The sequence below is a fragment of the Tachypleus tridentatus genome, chromosome 7 (assembly GCF_004210375.1).
Source record: "Tachypleus tridentatus isolate NWPU-2018 chromosome 7, ASM421037v1, whole genome shotgun sequence".
NCBI classification, from domain to species: Eukaryota; Metazoa; Arthropoda; class Merostomata; order Xiphosura; family Limulidae; genus Tachypleus; species Tachypleus tridentatus.
The window spans coordinates 98,786,603-98,813,265 of record NC_134831.1 but is presented as its reverse complement, the minus strand read 5'-3'; the positions used below and the strand labels follow the sequence as shown (position 1 = coordinate 98,813,265).

Here is a 26,663-nt window from a genome sequence, read left to right as displayed (position 1 = left end):
CGACTCCTAATCTGAGGGTCGCGGGTTCGAATCCCCATCCCACCAAACATGCTTGCCCTTTCAGCCGTGGGGGGCGTTATAATGTGACGGTCACTCCCACTATTCGTTAATAAAAAGAGTAACTCAAGAGTTGGAGGTGGGTGATAATGACTAGCTGCCTTCCCTATAGTCGCCCTCGTGTAGCTTTGCGCGAAATAAAAAACAACAACAACAAACCATCTTTTTGCTTTCTCTGTTTTTTTTTTGTTCGGCCCAGCACGGCCAGGTGGTTAAGGCGCTCGACTCGTAATCTGAAGGAGTGTGAGAACTCGCCATCTTTAGACTGCAAGTTGAGCACCCTCACCAACTCTTCCCCACAAAAAAAAGAAAAAGAAATATTAATAAGAAACTGTTGGAACTATTATTTATTTTACCTGAAAATACGATGGCTACCTGCGCTAGTTATACCTACTTTTGAACAGATAGACGACAGCTAATCAACACCACCAGCAGGAGTAAATCGATAGTTACAGTTCGAATATTTCTTCATTATAAAATTCCAAGTGTTCTCATCACCTCTAATAACATAGTTTTGGATAAATTTACGGAGTATTTTTCTGACATGACACCCCATAAACAAAACCCACAAAACATAAGGCTTCGACTCCAACGTTCGCGCTTCCATATAGAAAGAATGTGGATACATTGTTTTCATATTCTGGCACCAAAGATTTTCTTTGCGTACGATTTACTGACAAAGGTTTGGACGAAAAACGTTCAGAACAACATCACTGTGAAGCTTGTAAAGAGGACATATTTTTTGTTTGTTTAAACAAAATCTATCATTCTGTGATATCAGAAGTGTTCTCTTTCAAACTGAAAACATATATAAAGCGGGACTCGAGCCCACGACACGAGAGATTTAAATAGTGCCGAATGAAGACTTAAATTAACTACACCCTTGTGCAAATTAATTGAAACAAGACGGAAAATTACGGTTTTTTCAATTCTTTGCGTTTTATTTCCGAGAATCCAAAAATTACTCACAAATGAATACATGATATGACCACCTTTATTTTTCAGAAGATCATTAATCCGCTTTGGTATCGAGTCCACGAGTTGCCTGCAATCCTTACTAATTTTTGGATCGCGGTACCAAACCTCTATTATGGCCTCAATTAGCTTATCTTTCGTAGTACAGTCTTTTCCCCGAAGTCTTTCTTTACAGAAGATTTTCAATAGAATTTAAGTCCAGAGAGTTTCCAGGCCAGTCCAGCACATTTATTCGCGTTGTAGTCATAAAATTCTTCACAAGTTTCGATCTTGCTGAAAAATGCCAAATACATCTGGAAATCTCTTTTTCAATTCTGGAATGACTCTTCTCTGCAAAACTTCGATGTACTGTGGTCCTCGCATCACACCTTCTATGATATGTAAGCCTCCGACGTCACAGTAGCTGAAAAAGCCCCAAAACATCTTCTTCAAGGGATGTTTTATGAACTGATTGATGTGAGATTCTCGAAATTTCTCACCTGGAGATCTGCGAACATGCAGACTTCTTTGACCCTGTACGAAGAAATGAGTCTCGTCATTGAATAACACCTTCCTCCATTGTTCTTGCGTTCAGTTCTTGTATTTCAGACCCCATTGATACCTTTTTTTCTTCATTGAGTTGGTAAGTTGTTTTTTGACTGGTCTCCTTGCCCTTCTAACGCAATTTCGAATGACGTAATATATCCCCAAAATAGACCGACCGTACTGCAAAAACACAGCTAATGACGCCGTCTGTGTGAAAAAAATGACTATTAAAGGAAATCAGCGGGTCCAGCGAGCCTACATCGGCCGCCATGCTGAAAATATTGTAAAATGACTATTTGTTTCAATTAATTTGCACAAGGGTGTAGGCTACAGCTCAGAGCCTCAATTTACAGGACTTCTTAGCTGCATATACACACAAAACGGCTGGTTTTAAATTTTTTATTGTATGGTGCCTTTTAACTGGACATAAATTAGAACCCCAGAATAGCAAAATCTGGCCCTGGTCAGAGTATTTGATAAAGGTGTCTGGTTCACAGCCAGATGGGAGAGAAACCCTTCCTTTTTGTGTTTAATGTATTTGCTCTTAATAATAATAAAAAAAAGATGTCGCTTACAACAAACTGAGCAGACCCATTTTTGTGTACGATTCGCGTTTTGTTTCTGAAATAAACATTTTCATAAGTATAAACTATCTTATCTTTATTGCCCGATGTATATTTTAAAACGCTGATTTATCTTATTCTATATATAGTGTCAAGAGACCAAAACTATATTCATCAAATAATGTTATTTAGCTAAACAAGAACATCTTATTCTATATATAGTGTCAAGAGACCAAAACTATATTAATCAAATAATGTTATTTAGCTAAACAAGAATATCTTGTTCTATATATAGTGTCAAGAGACCAAAACTATATTCATCAAATAATGTTATTTAGCTAAACAAGAAGTTTACGAACATTGCTTTGATAAATTGTAAACTCTAATACCGTATAGTAAGACACTATTCATCTTAAATAGTACGTTTTTTACAAGGTATGACTCAATACCTCCACATCCGCTATATAACATAACTGTCTTTCCATTTTTATGGTATATAACATAAGATAACCTTCTATCCATTGACTGTTATGATGACAGTACCCTGTCCTTGTGATATATAACATAAGGTAACTCTATCCACTGACTGTTACGATGACAGTACCGTCCTTGTGATATATAACATAAGGTAACTCTATCCACTGACTGTTATGATGACAGTACCCTGTCCTTTTGATATATAACATAAGGTAACTCTATCCACTGTTATGATGACAGTACCCTGTCCTTGTGATATATAACATAAGGTAACTCTAGCCACTGACTGTCATGATGACAGTACCCTGTCCTTGTGATATATAACATAAGGTAACTTTATCCACTGACTGTTATGATGACAGTACCCTGTCCTTGTGATATATAACATAAGGTAACTCTATCCACTGACTGTTATAATGACAGTACCCTGTCCTTCTGATATATAACATAAGGTAATTCTCTATCCACTAACTGTTATGATGACAGTACCCTGTCCTTGTGATATATAACATAAGGTAACTCTCTATCCACTGACTGTTATGATGACAGTACCCTGTCCTTCTGATATATAACATAAGGTAACTCTATCCACTAACTGTTATAATGACAGTACCCTGTCCTTGTGATATATAACATAAGGTAACTCTATCCACTAACTGTTATGATGACAGTACCCTGTCCTTGTGATATATAACATAAGGTAACTCTATCCACTAACTGTTATAATGACAGTACGCTGTCCTTGTGATATATAACATAAGGTAACTCTATCCACTAACTGTTATGATGACAGTACCCTGTCCTTGTGATATATAACATAAGGTAACTCTATCCACTAACTGTTATAATGACAGTACCCTGTCCTTGTGATATATAACATAAGGTAACTCTATCCACTAACTGTTATGATGACAGTACCCTGTCCTTGTGATATATAACATAAGGTAACTCTATCCACTAACTGTTATAATGACAGTACCCTGTCCTTGTGATATATAACATAAGGTAACTCTATCCACTAACTGTTATAATGACAGTACCCTGTCCTTGTGATATATAACATAAGGTAACTCTATCCACTAACTGTTATAATGACAGTACCCTGTCCTTGTGATATATAACATTAATCTTCTCCTTAACCAATTAATATGATAACTGTATGTTGTTATGACGACAGCAATGTTCTAGTGATATACATAACACAAAGTAACTTATTAACCATCGAGTATGGTAACTATGTGTTGTGTAACTGGCTGATTGTTGTTAATCTCAATGGACTATCTGTGCTGTCCTTCCAAAACTCAGTTTATAAGCCTCTAGACTTACCACTAAACCAATTAGACCATCTTGTTCTTATGACGTACAACAACAGTTCTTTGTTCATTAACACGAGGATAAACTGTTTACATTTAATGTGTCACAGCAACACAAAGTAACATGTTCCTTTTGAATGGAAAAGTTAAAAATAAAAACAAGTTTCATTCACTCATATGGTACATTATAAACCTTGTTATAATATAATGTAAACAATATATTATAACAAGGTTTATAATGTATGATGTGAAAACATTTCTTCTGAGTGGATTAATATATCCAGCATAAGGGCAGGACAGGAATAGAGGATTGTTACTGACTTAAAGTAATATTAGAACTCGGATTGTTTCACTTTTCAGAAAAGTATCAAACATGAAAACCTAAACCATGCTATGTTTCATTGTTTGCAATCCCACGTTCAATAACAGAATTTACAAACTAGTATTTTACTGTCTTAAAGTGTCATTTTGTACACAGTCTTAAAGTGTCATTTTGTACACAGTCTTAAAGTGTCATTTTGTACACAGTCTTAAAGTGTCATTTTCTTTTTGTGAAATATTTTTAAAATAATCTTATTAAAGATGAGTTTAACTGTTCAAATTTCATTCATGTTTTAAGCCTGAATAAAAACTGATTAATTCATTTTCGTTTTGTGCAGTCTTCAAATACACAAATTTTTCACTACAAAATCAAAGAACTAAGGAACATTATATTGACTATACGTGCACGAGTGGGAGTCAAAGTGTTGATGCCTAGACTTTGTACAGAGTGCTATTCAACATGGTATTATATACTTGATGTAAAACGTTTCAAGATCTCATGTTATCCAACAACACTGCTTTTGTAATACTTCATGTTAAAGCTGAGAATTTACTGTGTACAATACACATGGATACTCAAACTACAAATACGCATTTAGTAGGTTATAAATGTTAAGCAAATACAACTTGCAAAGTATAAGATAGAAAAAACGGATTTTTATTCTTTACAGAACAACCACCTTCCACTCTTTGACTTGTCAGAGTCAGATTGCCTTCATAATTTGTTATATACGTGTTTTTTAGTATAAAAACTTTAGTAATACAACTGATACATTGTGTACAATAGATGTGTACTGTTGACTAAAAGCTTTTCTCATTTCATTATGATACAATTCATAAATTTAGGATTATAGTTGACGTTACTTTTCCAATACAAGGTCAGGTCCATTAGACTGACCCTATAACATTCAGTTAATACACCTGGAAACAAAATATTATGTTTCTTACTTTTCAATAAAATGTATTGCAAGGAAAGTATCTGCTTATGCACTGCCTCTTTCATAAACATCAACTCCTATCAACTTATTTTGTATTAATCTTTGAAACAGTAAAATTTGAAATTCCTTGAGCAATTGTTTAATCTAGCAAGGATGTTAATAACACATGTAAACACAAGTTCAATATGTTTTTCTATTTGTATATTGTGTATTTTTTACAGGTCTGAAAGTGATTAATATAAACTCAGGTTAACACAAGAATTAGACCAAGAGGTTCCCGATGACAAAATGAGTTACAAACTGAATCTTTACTTTAGCCACTGATCATCCCCGTCTTTGAATAAAATAATTTATGCTGAATGAAGACGACTTTGTCCATGAAAATGACTTTAGAAATAATTATGTTTTATGAACCAGTAGAAATATTGTGTTTCTTACTCTCATGTATAGTATTATCTAAACTATTTGTACTTCATTGAAGGTCATACAGTACTTAATAGTATCATCACATATCAGATTTATTAACCACATTAAACAATTAACTTTAAAATAGACTTAACCAGCAGATTTAAGAATTTGCATTTACCATACAAACAAAAATATTTTCATTAGATTTACAAATATGTGTAAATTATTTCCAAGCTAATAATGTTTTGTAATTGTTTGTCTGTAGTTAAGCACAAAGCTACACAAGGCGCTACCTGTGCTCTGCCCATCATAGGTATTAAAATTTGGTTTCCAGGCGTTTAAGTTCACAAACATTCCGTTGTGCCACAAGGGTTGTTTTCACAATTGATTGGACATATGTTATCGATAATTTCACGTTGTTTTTTTTTTTAATTTTGCACAAAGCTACATGAGGGCTAACTGTGTTTACTTTGACATTAAGAGGTTTCTATTTCACACTAATAAAGACTATCAGCCAAGTTAACAACCAGAATTTATAAAGAAACTAACAATATACAGTAGTTCTATAAAGTCTAACCTTTCTTTCTGTGGATTTTGTTATTCCTTTGCAGAATCTTATACTTGTCACTGCACAAAGTAAACTGTAAATATTATTTTAACAATCGAGAATAAATTACAGGAAAGTTTACATTCACTGTAAACCAATAGCATTTATCAAAACTGATTACATGTTTGTAGTACAAAAGTTTCAAACAGCACAAAGAGCAACAAAAAGAAACTTCATTACTGACATATACACTATCTTTCACCTAATATCTACATATTTTTATCAAAAGTATGTTCTCAAAACGACCATGTATACTGTAGTGTTTGATAAAGATGGTACATTACTGACCTTACAAAGTAAATGGTACAATTTTAAGTTGCCCTAATTTCAAGTATATTTAACATTTTTCAGGACTGTGTTGATAATATATTACGGCTAATGTCCAACCCTGTATTACCATTTACCAATATTCTTCACTTTATTTATATTAATCAAGTTTTTGTTGATTTTATTATTTATCTTTATGTTTAAATATGAATTTATATCTACAATATTACAGCTAATACCTTGTGGGGTCCACCCCATGAATTTATGAAGAATGGCACAGATACTACACACATGAGTCCTTCATACCTGACACACCTAACAACAGTATGACGTCAGATACTACACACGAGTCCTTCATACCTGACACACCTAACAACAGTATGACGTCAGATACTACACACGAGTCCTTCATACCTGACACACCTAACAACAGTATGATGTCAGATACTACACACGAGTCCTTCACAGTTGAATACCTGACACACCTAACAACAGTATGATGTCAGATACTACACACGAGAGTCCTTCACAGTTGAATACCTAACACACCTAACAACAGTATAATGTCAGATACTATGCACGCGAGTCCTTCACAGTTGAATACCTAACACACCTAACAACAGTATGATGTCAGATACTACACACGAGAGTCCTTCACAGTTGAATACCTAACACACCTAACAACAGTATGATGTCAGATACTATGCACGCGAGTCCTTCACAGTTGAATACCTAACACACTTAACAACAGTATGATGTCAGATACTACACACAAGAGTCCTTCACAGTTGAATACCTAACACACCTAACAACAGTATGATGTCAGATACTACGCACGCGAGTCCTTCACAGTTGAATACCTAACACACCTAACAACAGTATGATGTCAGATACTACACACAAGAGTCCTTCACAGTTGAATACCTGACACACCTAACAACAGTATGATGTCAGATACTACACACAAAAGTCCTTCACAGTTGAATACCTAACACACCTAACGACAGTATGATGTCAGATACTACACACACAAGTCCTTCACAGTTGAATACCTGACACACCTAACAACAGTATGATGTCAGATACTACACACAAAAGTCCTTCACAGTTGAATACCTAACACACTTAACAACAGTATGATGTCAGATACTACACACAAGAGTCCTTCACAGTTGAATACCTGACACACCTAACAACAGTATGATGTCAGATACTACACACAAGAGTCCTTCACAGTTGAATACCTGACACACCTAACAACAGTATGATGTCAGATACTACACACAAAAGTCCTTCACAGTTGAATACCTAACACACCTAACAGTATGATGTCAGATACTACACACAAGAGTCCTTCACAGTTGAATACCTAACACACCTAACGACAGTATGATGTCAGATACTACACACACAAGTCCTTCACAGTTGAATACCTGACACACCTAACAACAGTATGATGTCAGATACTACACACAAGTCCTTCACAGTTGAATACCTGACACACCTAACAACAGTATGATGTCAGATACTACACACACTTCACAAGTCCTTCACAGTTGAATACCTAACACACCTTAACAACAGTATGATGTCAGATACTACACACAAGAGTCCTTCACAGTTGAATACCTGACACACCTAACAACAGTATGATGTGATGTCAGATGACACACCTAACAACACACAAGAGTCCTTCACAGTTGAATACCTAACACACCTAACAACAGTATGATGTCAGATACTACACACAAGAGTCCTTCACAGTTGAATACCTAACACACCTAACAACAGTATGATGTCAGATACTACACACAAAAGTCCTTCACAGTTGAATACCTAACACACTTAACAACAGTATGATGTCAGATACTACACACAAGAGTCCTTCACAGTTGAATACCTGACACACCTAACAACAGTATGATGTCAGATACTACACACAAAAGTCCTTCACAGTTGAATACCTGACACACCTAACAACAGTATGATGTCAGATACTACACACAAAAGTCCTTCACAGTTGAATACCTGACACACCTAACAACAGTATGATGTCAGATACTACACACACGAGTCCTTCATACCTGACACACCTAACAACAGTATGATATCAATCAGTTTTTTAAACCAGATCTGGAGTATGTTTAAACAAACAATCCAATTATTTAAAGTGAACCTAGCCTGTAAAAAACTGAACAAAAAATAATGGATTTAATGTGTAATCAGCTGAGACAAAAACATTTAGCTGGCTGATATATTATGAACAAAAAACCTACCATGGATTTCTGGAAGCAATTATACAACTTTTTAACTATGAAAAATTGCAACAAGGAATGTGGAGCAGAACAGTAGAGAAGCAACACTGTGTTGTTTTCATACAAACTGCAGTGTGTCCAGAGATGTACAAAACACACTAAAACAGTATTTACTATAAGTTAAAACCTTTATTTCTTTTGTCTTAACATCTTTCCTTCTCCAGAAAAAGCTTCAAACTGGTCAACACTAGTTATTTCCTGTGAAGTAAATTTATAATAGCTTTAATCATATAGTTCTAACAGTTTAAATAATGATTAACCTTAAAATAGCATTTAAAGTTCACAAATAACAATGTGAATTAACTTAAACTGAAGACAACATTGTTTCAAAGTAACAAGGAGGTTTGTACATTTCTGGTTTTATAAGTTTTTGCTGTCTTTCCTGTTTTTGTCCAAACACTTAAATAATTCATAATAAAATTAGAAAATTTAAAGTAAATAAGAAGACAAAAAAGCAGCTGTAGGTGTAGGGCTATGACCAGCTTAATAAAGACAAGATTGACACAGTAGTTAAAAAACACAACACTTAACTGTAGAGGGGGTAAGAGAAGAATTTTATATATATTTCACTATTTTACTGAGTTCATTATGTCTGTCACTGTATCTGTTGTACCTAGCTCAACTTAACACACATGGTATAGGTAGGGCTGTATTGGCACTGGACATATAGATCCAACAGACACTGTAATAGTTGAACAGGAATTCATGCAACCAAGCAGTTCAAACAACTGTTATAATTTTATATATATATTTTTCTGGTACAAATACAGTATGTCAGTACTAAATCTAAAGAATATTATTTTTGAGCACAACTTCAATTGGGTAAAACACGACTGTGAAGTTTAGTTACACTAATAACACATTTACGAGTAACAACACCTTTTATACAACTACAACGATTATACTAAAAAGTTCACCAAAGCTGATATAATGTGAATCTGGTACTTGTCTCAGGATTTGCTTGTCTATCTAATACATGTACTTTTTGGACTAGGAAATAAATACAACTTTAGTAATGTTGTCACAGAGATAAAAATACACCATATTATCACATGCATCTACTAAATGTGTCACCCATGGACTGTTTTATATTTTTAAACAAATGAGTTTCATAATCTTTACTCAAATTTCTTGCATCTTTCCTCAACAATTCACAGAAATTAAATAAATTAGCTTAATTAACAATAGACAAAGTTTAATAGTCTAAATCTGTGCTACTTACAATAACCTAGTTTCATGTTAATACACAGGTTTTATTATCTAATATGAAAACAATAACCTTGTCTCATGTTAATACACAGGTTTTATTATCTAATATGAACACAATAACTTAGTCTCATGTTAATACACAGATCTTATTATCTAATATGATCACAATAACCTAGTCTCATGTTAATACACAGGTTTTATTATCTAATATGAACACAATAACCTAGTCTCATGTTAATACACAGGTTTTATTATCTAATATGAACACAATAATCTACTCTCATGTTAATACACAGGTTTTATTATCTAATATGAACACAATAACCTAGTCTCATGTTAATACACAGGTTTAATTATCTAATATGAAAACAATAACCTTGTCTCATGTTAATACACAGGTTTTATTATCTAATATGAACACAATAACTTAGTCTCATGTTAATACACAGATCTTATTATCTAATATGAAACAATAACCTAGTCTCATGTTAATACACAGGTTTTATTATCTAATATGAACACAATAACCTAGTCTCATGTTAATACACAGGTTTTATTATCTAATATGAACACAATAACCTAGTCTCATGTTAATACACAGGTTTTATTATCTGATATGAACACAATAACCTAGTCTCATGTTAATACACAGGTTTTATTATCTAATATGAAAACAATAACCTAGTCTCATGTTAATACACAGGTTTTATTATCTAATATGAACACAATAACCTAGTCTCATGTTAATACACAGGTTTTATTATCTAATATGAACACAATAACCTAGTCTCATGTTAATACACAGGTTTTATTATCTAATATGAACACAATAACCTAGTCTCATGCTAATACGCAGGCTTTATCATCTAATATAAACACAATAACCTAGTCTCATGTTAATAAAATGGTCTTATCTGATATGAACACAATAACCTAGTCTCATGTTAATACACAGGTTTTATCATCTAATATGAAAACAATAACCTAGTCTCATGTTAATACACAGGTTTTATTATCTAATATGAAAACAATAACCTAGTCTCATGTTAATACACAGGTCTTATTATCTAATATGAACACAATAACCTAGTCTCATGTTAATACACAGGTTTTATCATCTAATATGAAAACAATAACCTAGTCTCATGTTAATACACGTTTTATTATCTGATATGAAACCAATAACCTAGTCTCATGTCAATACACAGGTTGTATTATCTAATATGAAAACAATAACCTAGTCTCATGTTAATACACAGGTTTTATCATCTAATATGAACACAATAACCTAGTCTCATGTAAATACACAGATCTTATTATCTAATATGAACACAATAACCTAGTCTCATGTTAATACACAGGTTTTATTATCTAATATGAAAACAATAACCTAGTCTCATGTTAATACACAGGTTTTATTATCTAATATGAACACAATAACCTAGTCTCATGCTAATACGCACGCTTTATCATCTAATATAAACACAATAACCTAGTCTCATGTTAATACACAGGTTGTATTATCTAATATGAAAACAATAACCTAGTCTCATGTTAATACACAGGTCTTATTATCTAATATGAACACAATAACCTAGTCTCATGTTAATACACAGGTTTAATTATCTAATATGAAAACAATAACCTAGTCTCATGTTAATACACAGGTTTTATTATCTAATATGAACACAATAACCTAGTCTCATGCTAATACGCAGGCTTTATCATCTAATATAAACACAATAACCTAGTCTCATGTTAATAAAATGGTCTTATTATCTGATATGAACACAATAACCTAGTCTCATGTTAATACACAGGTTTTATCATCTAATATGAAAACAATAACCTAGTCTCATGTTAATACACAGGTTTTATTATCTAATATGAACACAATAACCTAGTCTCATGTTAATAAAATGGTTTTATTATCTGATATGAACACAATAACCTAGTCTCATGTTAATACACATGTTTTATTAACTAATATGAAACCAATAACCTAGTCTCATGTCAATACACAGGTTGTATTATCTAATATGAACACAATAACCTAGTCTCATGTTAATACAAAGGTCTTATTATCTGATATGAACACAATAACCTAGTCTCATGTTAATACACGTTTTATTATCTGATATGAAACCAATAACCTAGTCTCATGTCAATACACAGGTTGTATTATCTGATATGAAAACAATAACCTAGTCTCATGCTAATACACAGGCTTTATCATCTAATATGAACACAATAACCTAGTCTCATGTTAATACAAAGGTCTTATTATCTGATATGAACACAATAACCTAGTCTCATGTTAATACACAGGTTTTATTATCTAATATGAAAACAATAACCTCGTCTCATGTTAATACACAGGTTTTATTATCTAATATGAACACAATAACCTAGTCTCATGTTAATACACAGATTTTATGATCTAATATGAACACAATTACCTAGTCTCATGCTAATACGCAGGCTTTATCATCTAATATAAACACAATAACCTAGTCTCATGTTAATAAAAAGGTCTTATTATCTGATATGAAAACAATAACCTAGTCTCATGTTAATACACAGGTCTTATTATCTAATATGAACACAATAACCTAGTCTATGTTAATACACAGGTTTTATCATCTAATATGAAAACAATAACCTGGTCTCATGTTAATACACAGGTTTTATTATCTAATATGAAAACAATAACCTCGTCTCATGTTAATACACAGGTTTTATTATCTAATATGAACACAATAACCTAGTCTCATGCTAATACGCAGGCTTTATCATTTATCATCTAGTCTCATGTTAATAAAAGGTCTTATCTGATAAAAACAATAACCTAGTCTCATGTTAATACAAAGGTCTTATTATCTGATATGAAAACAATAACCTAGTCTCATGTTAATACACAGGTCTTATTATCTAATATGAACACAATAACCTAGTCTATGTTAATACACAGGTTTTATTATCTAATATGAAAACAATAACCTCGTCTCATGTTAATACACAGGTTTTATTATCTAATATGAATACAATAACCTAGTCTCATGTTAATACACAGATTTTATGATCTAATATGAACAAAATAACCTAGTCTCATGTTATTACACAGGATTTATTATCTAATATGAAAACAATAAACTAGTCTCATGTTAATACACAGGTTTTATTATCTAATATGAAAACAATAACCTAGTCTCATGTTAATACACAGATTTTATGATCTAATATGAACACAATAACCTAGTCTCACGTTAATACACAGGTCTTATTATATGATATGAACACAATAACCTTGTCTCATGTTAATACACAAATTTTATTATCTAATATGAAAACAATAACCTAGTCTCATGTTAATACACATGTTTTATTAACTAATATGAAACCAATAACCTAGTCTCATGTCAATACACAGGTTGTATTATCTAATATGAAAACAATAACCTCGTCTCATGTTAATACACAGGTCTTATTATCTAAGATGAACACAATAACCTAGTCTTATGCTAATACACAGGCTTTATCATCTAATATGAACACAATAACCTAGTCTCATGTTAATACACGTTTTATTATCTGATATGAAACCAATAACCTAGTCTCATGTCAATACACAGGTTGTATTATCTAATATGAAACCAATAACCTAGTCTCATGTCAATACACAGGTTGTATTATCTAATATGAAAACAATAACCTCGTCTCATGTTAATACACAGGTCTTATTATCTAAGATGAACACAATAACCTAGTCTTATGCTAATACACAGGCTTTATCATCTAATATGAACACAATAACCTAGTCTCATGCTAATACACAGGCTTTATCATCTAATATGAACACAATAACCCAGTCTCATGTTAATACAAAGGTCTTATTATCTGATATGAACACAATAACCTAGTCTCATGTAAATACACAGATCTTATTATCTAATATGAACACAATAACCTAGTCTCATGTTAATACACAGGTTTTATCATCTAATATGAACACAATAACCTAGTCTCATGTTAATACACGTTTTATTAACTAATATGAAACCAATAACCTAGTCTCATGTCAATACACAGGTTGTATTATCTAATATGAAAACAATTACCTAGTCTCACGTTAATACAAAGGTCTTATTATCTGATATGATCACAATAACCTAGTCTCATGTTAATACACAGATCTTATTATCTAATATGAAAACAATAACCTAGTCTCAAGTTAATACACAGGTTTTATCATCTAATATGAACACAATAACCTAGTCTCATGTTAATACACAGGTCTTATCTAATATGAACACAATAACCTAATCTCATGTTAATACACAGGTTTTATCATCTAATATGAAAACAAGTTTATAACATTAAAATACAAAATTAATACATACATCAAACTCATTCTGAACAGGTCTAACAGTTCTGATGAATCGAAGAGTCCCAATCTGATAGTCATAATCTGGTATTCCTCTATGATCAGAATAAAACTATACATTAAAAAGTATTTTCATTTTAAAACAATGCATCATGATGAAACATTAAAATACAATGATGTTAGTAGCTATAAAAATCTGTGAGGTAAAACAGAATAATATTAGTAGCTACAGAAATCTGATATAAAATAAAATATTAGCAGCTACAGAAATCTGTAAAGTAAAGTAAAATATTAGCAGCTACAGAAATCTGTGATGTAAAATAAAATATTAGCAGCTACAGAAATCTGTGATGTAAAATAAAATATTAGCAGCTGCAGAAACCTGCGATGTAAAACAATGATATGAGTAATCAGTGATGTCGAGAAAACCCACTTGTGGAGAAATATATATGCAAAAACGGCTCGTTTGGGTTGAGAAAATATATTACGTAGAAGAGCGAACAACATTTCGACCTTCTTCGGTCATCGTCAGGTTCTAAACCCAAACGAGCCGTTTTTGCATATATAATGATATCAGTAGTATGGAAATCTGTGATGTAAAACAATATCAGTAGTATAGAAATCTGACATAAAACAATATTTCTGGCTTCAGAAATCCATGGTCTAATACTACAGGCAACCACAATAAGAGTAGGACATTCTTTTACCATCAGTGATGTCAAAAAACCCACTTGTTGAGAAATTTATATGCAAAAACGGCTCGTTTGGGTTGAGAAAATATTTTACATAGAAGGTTGAAACGTTGTTCGCTCTTCTATGTAAAATATTTTCTCAACCCAAACGAGTCATTTTTGCATATAAAATTCTTTTACCATAAAATATATAGCTTTAATTTATGATTTTTAAATACACTCTAGATAGTTTAAAAAAAAAAAAACGTTTTATCAACACTGAATTTTGAGCATGATTCAAACCGTTTTATAAACAAAATTATCTATTGATAGGAAAATAAACAATGTAATTTATAATATTTAAAACTATTAGAGGCATACGTTAAGGAAAACAGTAATATTAAAACAATAAAATATCCTAGGAAACACGACTGTGAGAAATAATATACACAAAAATACACACCTGGATAAGGCATGATATATAGTTTTATCTTGATCTATATTGTTACTGAAGTAATATTTTAGTATATATATGGTTGTGATCTTTTAATACTTCAACATTGTCAAATAACTTCCAATTTAAGATTTTTTTAACGTATAAATGCTTTTCAGCAAAATTTACTGACTTAAGTTAAAATCAAAAATTAAATTCAAAGCTATGAAAGAAATTATACAATTTTACAAAAAACATCTGTTTCAATATTAATTTTGTTTGTTTTTCTGAATTTCGTGCAAAGCTACTCGAGGGCTATTTCCACACTAGCTGTTCCTAATTTAGCAGTGTAAGACAAGAGGAAAGGCAGCTAGTCATCACCACCCACCGCCAACTCTTGGGCTACTCTTTTAGCAACAAACAATGAGATTGACTGTCAAATTATAACACCCCCACGGCTGAAAGAGTGAGCATGTTTGGTGCGACTAGGATTCAAAACCCGACCCTCAGATTACGAGTCGAATGCCTTAACACGCTTGGCCATTCCGGGCCCATCAATATTAGTTAAGATATTTTGGAGCTCTCATATCAACTAATGTTTCAACCATTCAGTACTATGTATCATATACTTAGTGATTTTATGTTTTAGCAAATCACAACTCTAAGTGTTAAAACTGTTAATAAAGTTTCATAAAATCACTTATTTTAAACATGAAAAAAAGACACAAAGTAAACAGTTTATTAAGGATAATATCAACACAATGTTTAGTGAAACATCTTAGCGTAACTCATATTTTATTAGGGTTTCTGAAATAAACAAAGTCAAGTAATTTGGGGATAAGCAGTTTAGATAAGTGTGAAAAAAATAAAATGTATCCTGTATGTCAGGGTTCCCCAACCGGTGGGTTGTGACCCCTGGGGTCTTGGCAGGGGGGTTGCGAAGCCTTGGCAGGGGAGTTGCATAGCCTTGTTAGAAGTAGCTTGGGATGACATTAATTTTATTTCATCAATTACATTTTCATGTCGCGAGTGCAAAAAGGTTGGGAACCCCTGCTGTATGTAGTATCAAGGTTAAATTTTTCTACTTCAATCCAAGTACTTATTTGTATGGTTTGTTTTGAATTTCACGTAAAGCTACACGAGGGCTATCTGCGCTAGCCATTCCTCATTTTACAGTGTAAGACTAGAGGGAAGCAGCCAGTCATCACACCCACCATCAACTCTTGGGCTACTCTTTTACCAACAAACAGTGGGATTGACCATCACATTATAATGCCCCCCCACGGCTGAAAGGACAAGCATGTTTTGTGGGATGTGGATTAAAACCAGTGACCTTCAGATTACAGGTCGAGTGCCTTAACCACCTGGTACTTATTTGGAAAGTGTTGTTAATTTTAAGTTTTTCCATTTCAATCCAAGTACTTATTTGAAAATTGTTGTTAATAAGTATAACATTTCAAGTAAAGTGAGGTCAGGCTCATACAGAATATAGATTTGAAAGATGTAATAATATTTAAAAATGTTATATGTATAGAATATTTTCAATGGTTTTATGCAATATTCACCACAGTCAAAAAAGTATTTCAACTCTGAAAAATAAAAGAAATTCTTGCAACAGAAGTCTGTTAAACAATAGCAGACAAGTCTGTTAAACAATAGCAGACAAAAGTCTGTTAAACAATAGTAGAAGACTGATTTGTTCAATTATTTCCAGTTTCAAACAGTTTTCATTACATTCCTTCCCACTATTGCTACTGTAACTGCTTTTTATTTTTAAAAAAACCACAGTTGTACCACAGAGATAAGATATACCTTTTTTGAGGAAACCTGTTGGTTGAGGAAACTAATGGGTCTGTTCCTTTTTTCTTCCCATCTAACCTGTTTCCTTTTCCGCTGAAAGCCTGCAAAAGAATAACACATAGAGGATTGTATACACAGAAAACAACACTATGGGGCTCTCATACCTATCCATCTTTGTTGTTTGTGATCATACTTTGAAAGATAATTTAAAAATCTTACATTTTCTTACCATTGCTTGCTACTACATTTATATTTAAATCTTTTTCCATAAAGCTCAAACATGAACAGCACAAACACAGAAATAAGCCATAAGATGAACTTATGTATTTATGTTTGGTAAGCTACACTACATGATCTGTGGACATCTGACTATCATATCCATATGTGTTTGTTGAATATCTCATTCCAAAACCATGGCCATTAATATGGAGTTGGTCCCCCTTTGCTGCTATAACAGCCTCCACTCTTCTGGGAAGGGTTTTCACTAGAATTTGGAGCATGGCTGTGGTGATTCTCTCCTATTCAGCCACATCAGAGGTCGGGCACTGATGTCGGGCGAGAAGGCCTCGCTCATGGTCGGCATTACAATTCATCCCAAAGGTGTTCAATGGGATTGAGGTCAGGACTCTGTGGAGGCCAGTCAAGTTCTTCACACACCAACCACAACAACACATGTCTTTATGGACTCACTTTGTGGATGGGGCATTGTCATGCTGAAACAAAAAGAGCCTTCCCCAAACTCTTGCCACAAAGTTGGAAACACGCTATTCTCTAGAATGTCATTGTATGCTTTACATTAAGATTTCCCTTCACTGGAACTAAAGAGCAAAGCCCAAACAAAGAAAAACAGCCCCAGACCATTATTCTTCCTCCACAAAACTGTGCAGTTGGCATTATGCATTTAGGCAGGATGCTTGGCATTGCATATGGTGATGTTAGGCTTGTGTGTGGCTGCTCGGCCATGGAAACCCATTTCATGAAGTTCCCAACAAACAGTTTTTGTGATGACGTTGCTTCCGGAGGCACTTTGGAATTTGATGGTGAATGTTGCAACTGTAGACAAATGATTTTTACGTGCTACACGCTTCACCACTCAGCAGTCTCATTCTGTGAACTTGTGTGGCCTAGTGCTTCGTGGCTGAGTTGTTGTTGCTCCTAGACGTTTCTACTTCACAATAACACTTACAGTTGACTGAGGCAGCTCCATCAGGACAGAAATTTGACGAACTGACTTACTGGACAAGTGGTATCCTACGACAGTGCCACGTTGAAAGTCATTGAGCTCTTCAGTACGACCCATTCTACTACCAATGTTTTTCTTCGGAGATTGCATGGCTGTATGCTTGATTTTATGCACCTGTTAGCAATGGGTGTGGATGAAATAGGCGAATCCACTAATTAAAAGGGGTGTCCACACACTTTTGGCCATGTAGTGTGTACTTCTTTCAATGTGTTTAACTATACATACAACAGAATGATGCTCATAAAAAATGTCCAAAAATGGCTTGATTCTTTGTTGAAGACAACTTAAGCCTATTTCCTTCAATACTAAAAGAAAAACTAAAGTCTTGAATTTAGGAAATGCAAGAATGTTCTAGAGGTTATACATATGTACTAAACAAGTTTGATATCAGGGAAAGCATAAATAAAAATATTATATAAGGTAATCTAAATGTAATTTTATAACAGACACTGTTCTATACACTAGCTACAATTTTTGTAATAATAATTAGTAGAAATTTGTAATGTTATACCTACAATGAACTAATTATTGTAAAGTACTGTGATTATTGTCCAAAAAGGAATATTGTACTGTGACCATTCCCAGAAATGGGCCTAGAAATTTGAGCTATCCTTCCTTATGGTATAACAAAACATAGTTTTAATGCATTGGTTCGTTACAAGTAAATGTACAGTTGTGGAAAAAAAATGCACTTATGCATGGATATTCATGGGTAACCTAGGTTAAAAAAAAGTTCCACAGAATGCTGTTCGAAAATGGAAAAAACTGTAGAAACTGTCAGTTTTTGTGATACCTTCATAAAAAATGGTATAAAAATAAACCTTATATAATGACTTTCAGTACTGTGTGATATAATTTATATTATTTGTACGCTTAACCTGGCATTGTGATGAAATATTTTATTATCTTTTAAAATTTATACCCTAACACTATTTTAATATTTTATCATTGGATGTTTTATTTGGTAGAACAAGGCACAACATCTTCCTGATGTATTAATATCTCCCATGCCCCTAGAAAATGGTTGTGACATAATTAATCTGTTTTGATATGTCTTTAAACATGGATATCTACAGGTACCATTGCCAAATATTTTACCCAAAAAGCTACATCCCAAATCACTGACTGGTAATAACATCAGTAGTTCTTCTTATATCTTAAAATTTAACTAACCAACATCTGTCAACTAATAAAAGGTTTATTATTTGTGTTTTAATAAGCCATTTAATATACATCTGTACCAAGGTTAGAGAAAGACTGGAATTTTATAGAACAAAATATTATTGTAATATGATAAAGATTTCAATTTCTTGGAAAACTAACAATATACTGAAGAAATAGTTATGTATAAGATGCATTACACCTCACTCAAGAAAATGTGTTTTGTGTATGTACTAGAATAATGACAATTTATATACACACACACTAATTAATTACCAGTCATTTCATTACAGTCACTTTCTTGCATGTTTTACGAGTGTCTTTCAACTTGCTTGTTGCTTATTCAAGTCAGAAATTACTTGATCAAACTAGCTTCTCATGAATATTAAGTTAGATTGTAGTTAATTAATTAGCCAGTTTTATCTGTTGTGCTTTCAGGTAAGTTGACCAGGAATTTACTCACATAAGTGAAGTTATTTAACTGTTTTAACTATCCAAATCTCAAGTAAAAAATAATCAATTAGTTGAATATAATTAATATAAATTGGAAATAACCTAGTGTATAATAATCATAAAAATTTATAATTGTATTTTATGTTACACACTATAAAAACTACACTGAAAGCACCAGGCTTTAAATAAATCTATACATGTTGCAAAGAGTCAAACCTAACACCACCAAGAACACAGTAATGAAACATTGTTCATATGATTATATACACTTCCATATTCTACACAATACAAAATTTCTCTATCCAACAGTTAGTATACGAGGTGCTGCCACCTATTTATCCTTTTGCATTTAAAACAAGTTTCATGCAGTAAAATTTTGCAATCCCTGGACCGGAATCTCCATCTACAGTTAACACAAAATTATTAAATATTTCTTATATACTCTCCTAAATTTAGGTATAATGTATTATTCAAATATCTGCTCGACTTAATGTTATTTCAATTAACATCGTGAGAAAACAGACTGTTTGTCATGAGTTCTTCGAGTTTGTTTTTATATAGCTAATTTATGTTTCTAAAGTTTTAAAATTCCTACATGCATTATACAACAGTTACAAAGAAATTTATTAGTATAACATATCTGTTAATGCTATTTCTATCAAGGCTAGCAGTAGCACGACCATTAACAAAACTTGATAATTAATCAAATTCTATTATCACCCAGCTCTGACAGATCCAGCCAAAAATAAAAGCAGAGATCAGCCATAAGAATAGGGGACTATCTCAAAATCTCATTGAATTATACAAAATGAATCTTATGTTCTTGGACAGATGTCTTTCAACATCAGATAACAAAAGTGGATTATAAGAAAATGATGATGAAAAACAAAGCAAAATGTCATATAACATACCTTGCTTCATGTATAAATAAATAAATGGTATTGGGATATGTCTTACCCTCATTTTTATAAAGGAGGAGGGCTGATCAAAACATCCAACTCACTTAAGACTTGAAATCAGCATACATCAAAGCTTCACACTTTCTTTCAAAAGTGAATGTTTTGATCACATATTTACCATTATATATAAAACATATACCAAATTGTTTGATTGTTTTTGAATTTCGTGCAAAGCCACACAAGGGCTATTTGCACTAGCCGTCCCTAATTTAGCAGTGTAAGACTAGAGGGAAGACAGCTAGTCATCACCACCTACTGCCAACTCTGGGGCTACACTTTTACCAATGAATAGTGAGCTTGACCACCACATTATAACACCCTCACAGCTGAAAGGGTCAGCATATTTGGTATGACGGGGATTCAAACCTGTGACCCTCAGATTACGAGTCGAACGCCTTAACCCATCTGGCCATGCCGGGCCCATATACTGAATTTCTTGACTAATAATACAACCACTTCTAGAAAGAATACAGCTTTTAAATCATACATTTAGTGGAATACACAGTTAACTTACCACAAATTCTGGATTATCAACTTGCAAGTTGTTGATGTCAAAATTCATTTCCTGAAAATGAGAGAGAGAAATGTATACAAGTTTTCATCAACATTTATTTTCCAAAACTTTAATATATAATAGGTGTAATAATTATTACAACCAGAAGTCACTTCTTTGACAGTCAACACATTTTAAACAAAATCCACGGAGTTTTCATCATAGCAATGCTACTTTTAAATATACATTAGACTTCATATTTTTATTCTTGGTTTATGAGTTTTCATATTTATAAAATAAAAAGTAAGCTTGAAATGGAAAAAACAATTCTACTTTAAAGACAAACTGAATTCTTACAGCTTAAAGTTTTTCTCTAAATTGTGAAAACTAAAATCAAATTGTTCTTCAAAAAACAAAACATTTACATAGCCCTCAAGTATATCCTTGTAGTGATTTTGATAACTAATTTCCTGTTAACACCATAAACAAAGGTCAAAACTCGTTAGTATGAACCACATGTAACCACTCTCAATCTTCTTGTTCACAAGTAATATTAGCTTCTGCACTTCACTATAAATATTGTGTTCAAGTCACAAAAGTTAAGACTTTATGGATTACTCTTCTATATTTCAATACTTGAGATTCGTTTATTGAAACATGCAACTGTCTCTCTCAGGGACACATTTATGATTTATGGATAAAACTTTCTTGTGTCACATGCCCATCCAGGTGATCTCTCATGTTTGGAGTGTAATTACTTGAGAGTTAATTGAACAGTGAGAAACTAACTGATTTGGAACTTATTCATTCAAAACAAAATGTCCTAACTATGTTTATAAAAACAGAACCAGTTGAATAGTCAATGTTTTGGAACTTATTCATTCAAAACAAAATGTCCTCACTATGTTTATAAAAACAGAACCAGTTGAATAGTCAATGGAGATGTATGTACATTTCACCACACCTGCAGCCAACTTTCAATGCCCAGTCAGTTTCAATATGGTCATAATTTTGCTTTGTTTAACTTAAGCGTATTTTGCCCTCTAGGATACTTTTGGCATGAACTTTTTTTTAAATTTTCTAAAAGAAAAAAAAAAAACTCAATAAACACCCAATCAAGGAAATTAAAAAAAATGTCTGAAGACATGACATTTTCATTATAAAAACTTTCTAGCATGGGTGATTAAAACTTCAAATTCCCCAAGCCTTCAATCTAAAATGAAAATCAGTTTTTTTTTAAAGGATTTATCCAACAGAAGGAACAACATTGGTTCTGAAGGTCTTTTCATGCTTAATTGTTATAAAATATTAATTGTTTCAGTTCCATGTTTCAGTGAAAAACAGTTAAAAATGTTGGTAAAAACAAACATACAGCTATGTAACAAGATATGAGGTCTGTTCAAAAAATACGCGGACTGACGTCATAAAATAAAATGTACTTTATTTAGAAGTTACAGGTCTGGGACCCCTTCAAAGTCTTCTCCTCCCCAATGTACACACTTATCCCAACGATGTTTCCACTTGTTGAAACAGTCCTGGTACGCTACTTTTGTAATGTCCTCCAGCTCCTTCGTCACATTTGCCTTAATCTTGGGAATTGTCTCAAATCTTCTTCCTTTCAAGGGTCTTTTGAGTTTGGGGAACAAGAAAAAATCGCAAGGAGCAAGATCAGGTAAGTAGGGAAGAACAGTGATTGAGTGTTTGGCCAAAAACTCACGAGTTCTGAGGGCTAAATGGGCTGGAGCGTTGTCGTGATGGAAAAACCAGTCACCACTCCTCCACATTTCTGGCCTTTTGCGACGGATGGCGTCCCTCAGACGTTTCAGAACTTCAATGTATTAAGTCTGGTTCACTGTGGAGCCTTCGGGGAGGTACTCGTGGTGAACAACACCCTTAGCATCGAAGAAAACTGTCAGCATCACCTTGACCTTGGATCAAACTTGGCGAGATTTTTTGGGTCTGGGGGATGTTTCACCCATCCTCTGGGAAGATTGGACCTTCGTTTGAATGTCATAACCGTAAACCCATGATTCATCACCTGTTATGATCCTTGACAAGAAGTTTTCATCTTCGTCTGAACGATCAAGCAGTTCCTGACAAACCTGGACGTGATGGGCTTTTTGTTCGTCCGTCATCAGTTGTGGCACAAATTTCGCAGCAATGTGGTGCATCTTCAATTTTTCAATCAAAATCTCGTAACAAGATCCAACTGATATCCCACACTCTTCAGCAAGCTCCCTGACAGTCAGACGTTGATTTGCCCGCACCAGGATGTTGATTTTGTCGATGTGGAAGGACGTCCAGGACGCTCATCGTCATCAATGGACTGTCGACCATCCTTAAAACATTCATGCCACTTGAAACATACCGTACGCTTTGTAGCAACATCACCGTAAGCCGTGTTAAGCACAGCAAAAGTTTCAGTCACAGATTTTCCAAGTTTAACACAAAATTTCACAGCAAGTCGTTGCTCCTTCAGGTCATTCATTCTGAAATCTGCCAAACGAAAAAAATCGCACTTCACTTAAAACCGCGTAGCTAATACACAAATGAAGATATCTGCAATCGGGAAATGGCGTCGTAATCAGCTGATCTGTGCGAACCTAGCAACACCAAGTGGATTCCCCTGGAACCAACTGAAGCCGCGCAATTCAAACAGTCCGCATATTTTTTGAACAGACCTCGTATTTCCTTAGGAGAAAATAGTAAAAACACAATCAGAAAGGAACATTTTTACAAAACATAGGGCAATATTTAATCCTCTAAGATGTCATACCAAACTGCACAATACTGTAAAGACATTATACTCTCTAGTCTGAGGTAAGACTGAGACAGTGGGTGGGTTTGGCATTTTATGGCATCAAGCAACTAGGCTATCTATGCCAAATATCCAGTAAAACATTAAATATCATACCAAACTGCACAATACTGTAAAGACATTAAACTCTCTAGTCTGAGGTAAGACTGAGTCAGTGGGTGGGTTTGGATTTTATGGCATAAAGCAACTAGGCTATCTATGTCAAATATCCAGTGAAACATTAAAAGTAACGTAAAAGTATTAAAATTTGTAAAAAAGAAACAAGTTAAAACAAAGTTGAATTTTTGAAGTAAAACTTAAACAGCATGAAATCCAATTTTTTATATTTCTTGTACAGCAGTGAGAGAGAAGTTACAGTAATATTAGTTTTAAAGGACATTCTGTAGAATAAGTTGAATAGTCATAACTCACCAGGATGATTTACAGGTAAGTTAAAACATCAGCATTAGTTAACTGAAGTTGGCCTTTCCAGTCATGGTTTTGAGCTATTTGATGTTACACCCATATTCTAATTTCATATTGAACTAGTTGTACTTCAAAAAGGAATCATAAAAAAATGTCTAATTTATGAATTGAAAACTTAAATGGTGTTAAAAAGATCAACGGCCTTTAAAAAACTAAAAACATTTGTAAGGGTGGACAGTGTCACCATTGCCAATGACACTGTCCAACGTTATGGGTAAACCTTAAGACAAAACACGTCTAAAATGGTGCTGTCATTGAGAGTCATAACGACAGCAAGACAGTAAAACGTGGCTTATTGTGACCTGAGTGTTACACAGACAACACATTGTTACATCAGTTCCAGATAAAAGAAAACAATGAGTTAAGAAATTGTGACCAATGCGTAATCTAGTCAGAACAAGTTCCTCTTTCTGATCCTTAAGGAAACAAGACGGCCAAAGTCCAATAGAGAGTTCTATTTGGAAAAGCTTGTTTTCATGTTGCTCACTCCAAGTTGACTGCCAACTGGCACAAAGCTGAGCCTTGAATACAGAACCACACTCCATGTATGGAATAGGCACAGCAGTGATAGTGCCAGAGCAGATAGATTTAGTTGCAGTGTCAGTGAGCTCATTCCTGTGAATACTCACATAGCCTGGTACCCAGAAGAACTGGAAAAGGGAGTACAACAGCACAGTGCCAAGCATCAGAAAAAACATTCTCCTGACAGATCTGGTTAAAAACAATCAGAAGAACAGCAACAGAGGCAGAAGAGAGTTGGCACACCATCTCATAATGATTGTAATCAGGTCTGATTGATATACTGCCAGACCAATATGAACATGTTTAAGCTCCACCAGTGTAAAGGGGTGATTACAGTCACAGAAACGATCAGCCTAAAAGAAAAGAGGTGATCCTCCTGCTCATGTTTTGATGGCTAAGAAGATGGAGGATGAAGAGAAGTGCTAGATGCATGGGAAAAGCTTTTGCTGAGAGTATTAGAGATGCTATTGGTATCAACAAACTTCTGGCAAACAGAGAACAAGATTGAAAGGAGTGAAGAAGAAATCTGGCCAATAACCTTTCAAATATTGTCTCATATGACTTTGGAACTGGTAGTAGAAAGAATGCTAGAGGTGTATTTAATCCAAGGTTCCTTCTGGCTTTGATGTCTGACCTGCTAAGCATGAGCATAGGCCTGCTGAAATGCAATGTGATTTAAAAGTGTGGGATATCTATGAAAGGTATCCCAAGCCTGTTTTTTGAGCTTTTCTTGTCATGTGGCAGGCAGGATTCCACCAAGGATAAGGATACTGTGGGAAACGTGTCAAGGTTTTAAGAATACACTGAGTTAGCTGCCTGGACAATAGTCGGTTACTGCTGCCACACAGTCATCTATCGATGGCTTACATATGATGGCAGGATCAAGTCCTGAGAGAGTGGTGAAAGAAATGCAGTTAACCTGGTCCAATTTTCATTGAGGCATGCAGGTCAGATAGCATCAACCACATCTAGTCTCTCTCAAAATGATAGGAAAATGATCACTGCCCTGTGGATTACCATCAACTCTCCAAGAAAAGTAAATGAAAAGTGAAGGGGAGCAGATAGAAAGATCTATAGCAGTAAAAGACTGACTAGGTGCATGAAAATAAGCATAAGAACCAGTACTGAAGATAAACAGGTTGTGTTCCAAGAGCATATGCTGCATAGCTTCACTCCTCCCATCAATACAAGCACCACTCCAAATGGGATTATGTCCATTAAAATCCCCCAGTAGTAAAAAGGGGGATGGTAACTGCTCAATGAGGGCATCAATGTCTGACTTATTA

The 26,663-nt window shown here is 33.7% G+C and overlaps 1 protein-coding gene across 3 annotated transcripts in view; it reads right to left on the bottom strand.

The window, feature by feature from the left end:
* Nucleotides 1-8,875: 8,875 nt before the first annotated feature.
* Ufd1 (ubiquitin fusion-degradation 1-like) overlaps nucleotides 8,876-26,663 on the bottom strand; it is a 38,409-nt gene continuing 20,621 nt past the window's right edge. For 2 of the 3 annotated variants that reach the window (XM_076513248.1, XM_076513247.1), the window contains 4 exons: nucleotides 21,594-21,644; nucleotides 17,276-17,364; nucleotides 14,376-14,454; nucleotides 8,876-8,964 (listed from right to left, as the gene is read on the bottom strand). In XM_076513248.1, coding sequence (XP_076369363.1) covers nucleotides 8,896-8,964; nucleotides 14,376-14,454; nucleotides 17,276-17,364; nucleotides 21,594-21,644 — 288 coding nt within the window. In that variant the 3' untranslated portion in view covers nucleotides 8,876-8,895. Of the gene's footprint in view, nucleotides 8,965-9,398; nucleotides 9,449-14,375; nucleotides 14,455-17,275; nucleotides 17,365-21,593; nucleotides 21,645-26,663 lie in introns of all 3 variants that reach the window. The other variant, XM_076513246.1, reaches the window with a different exon arrangement.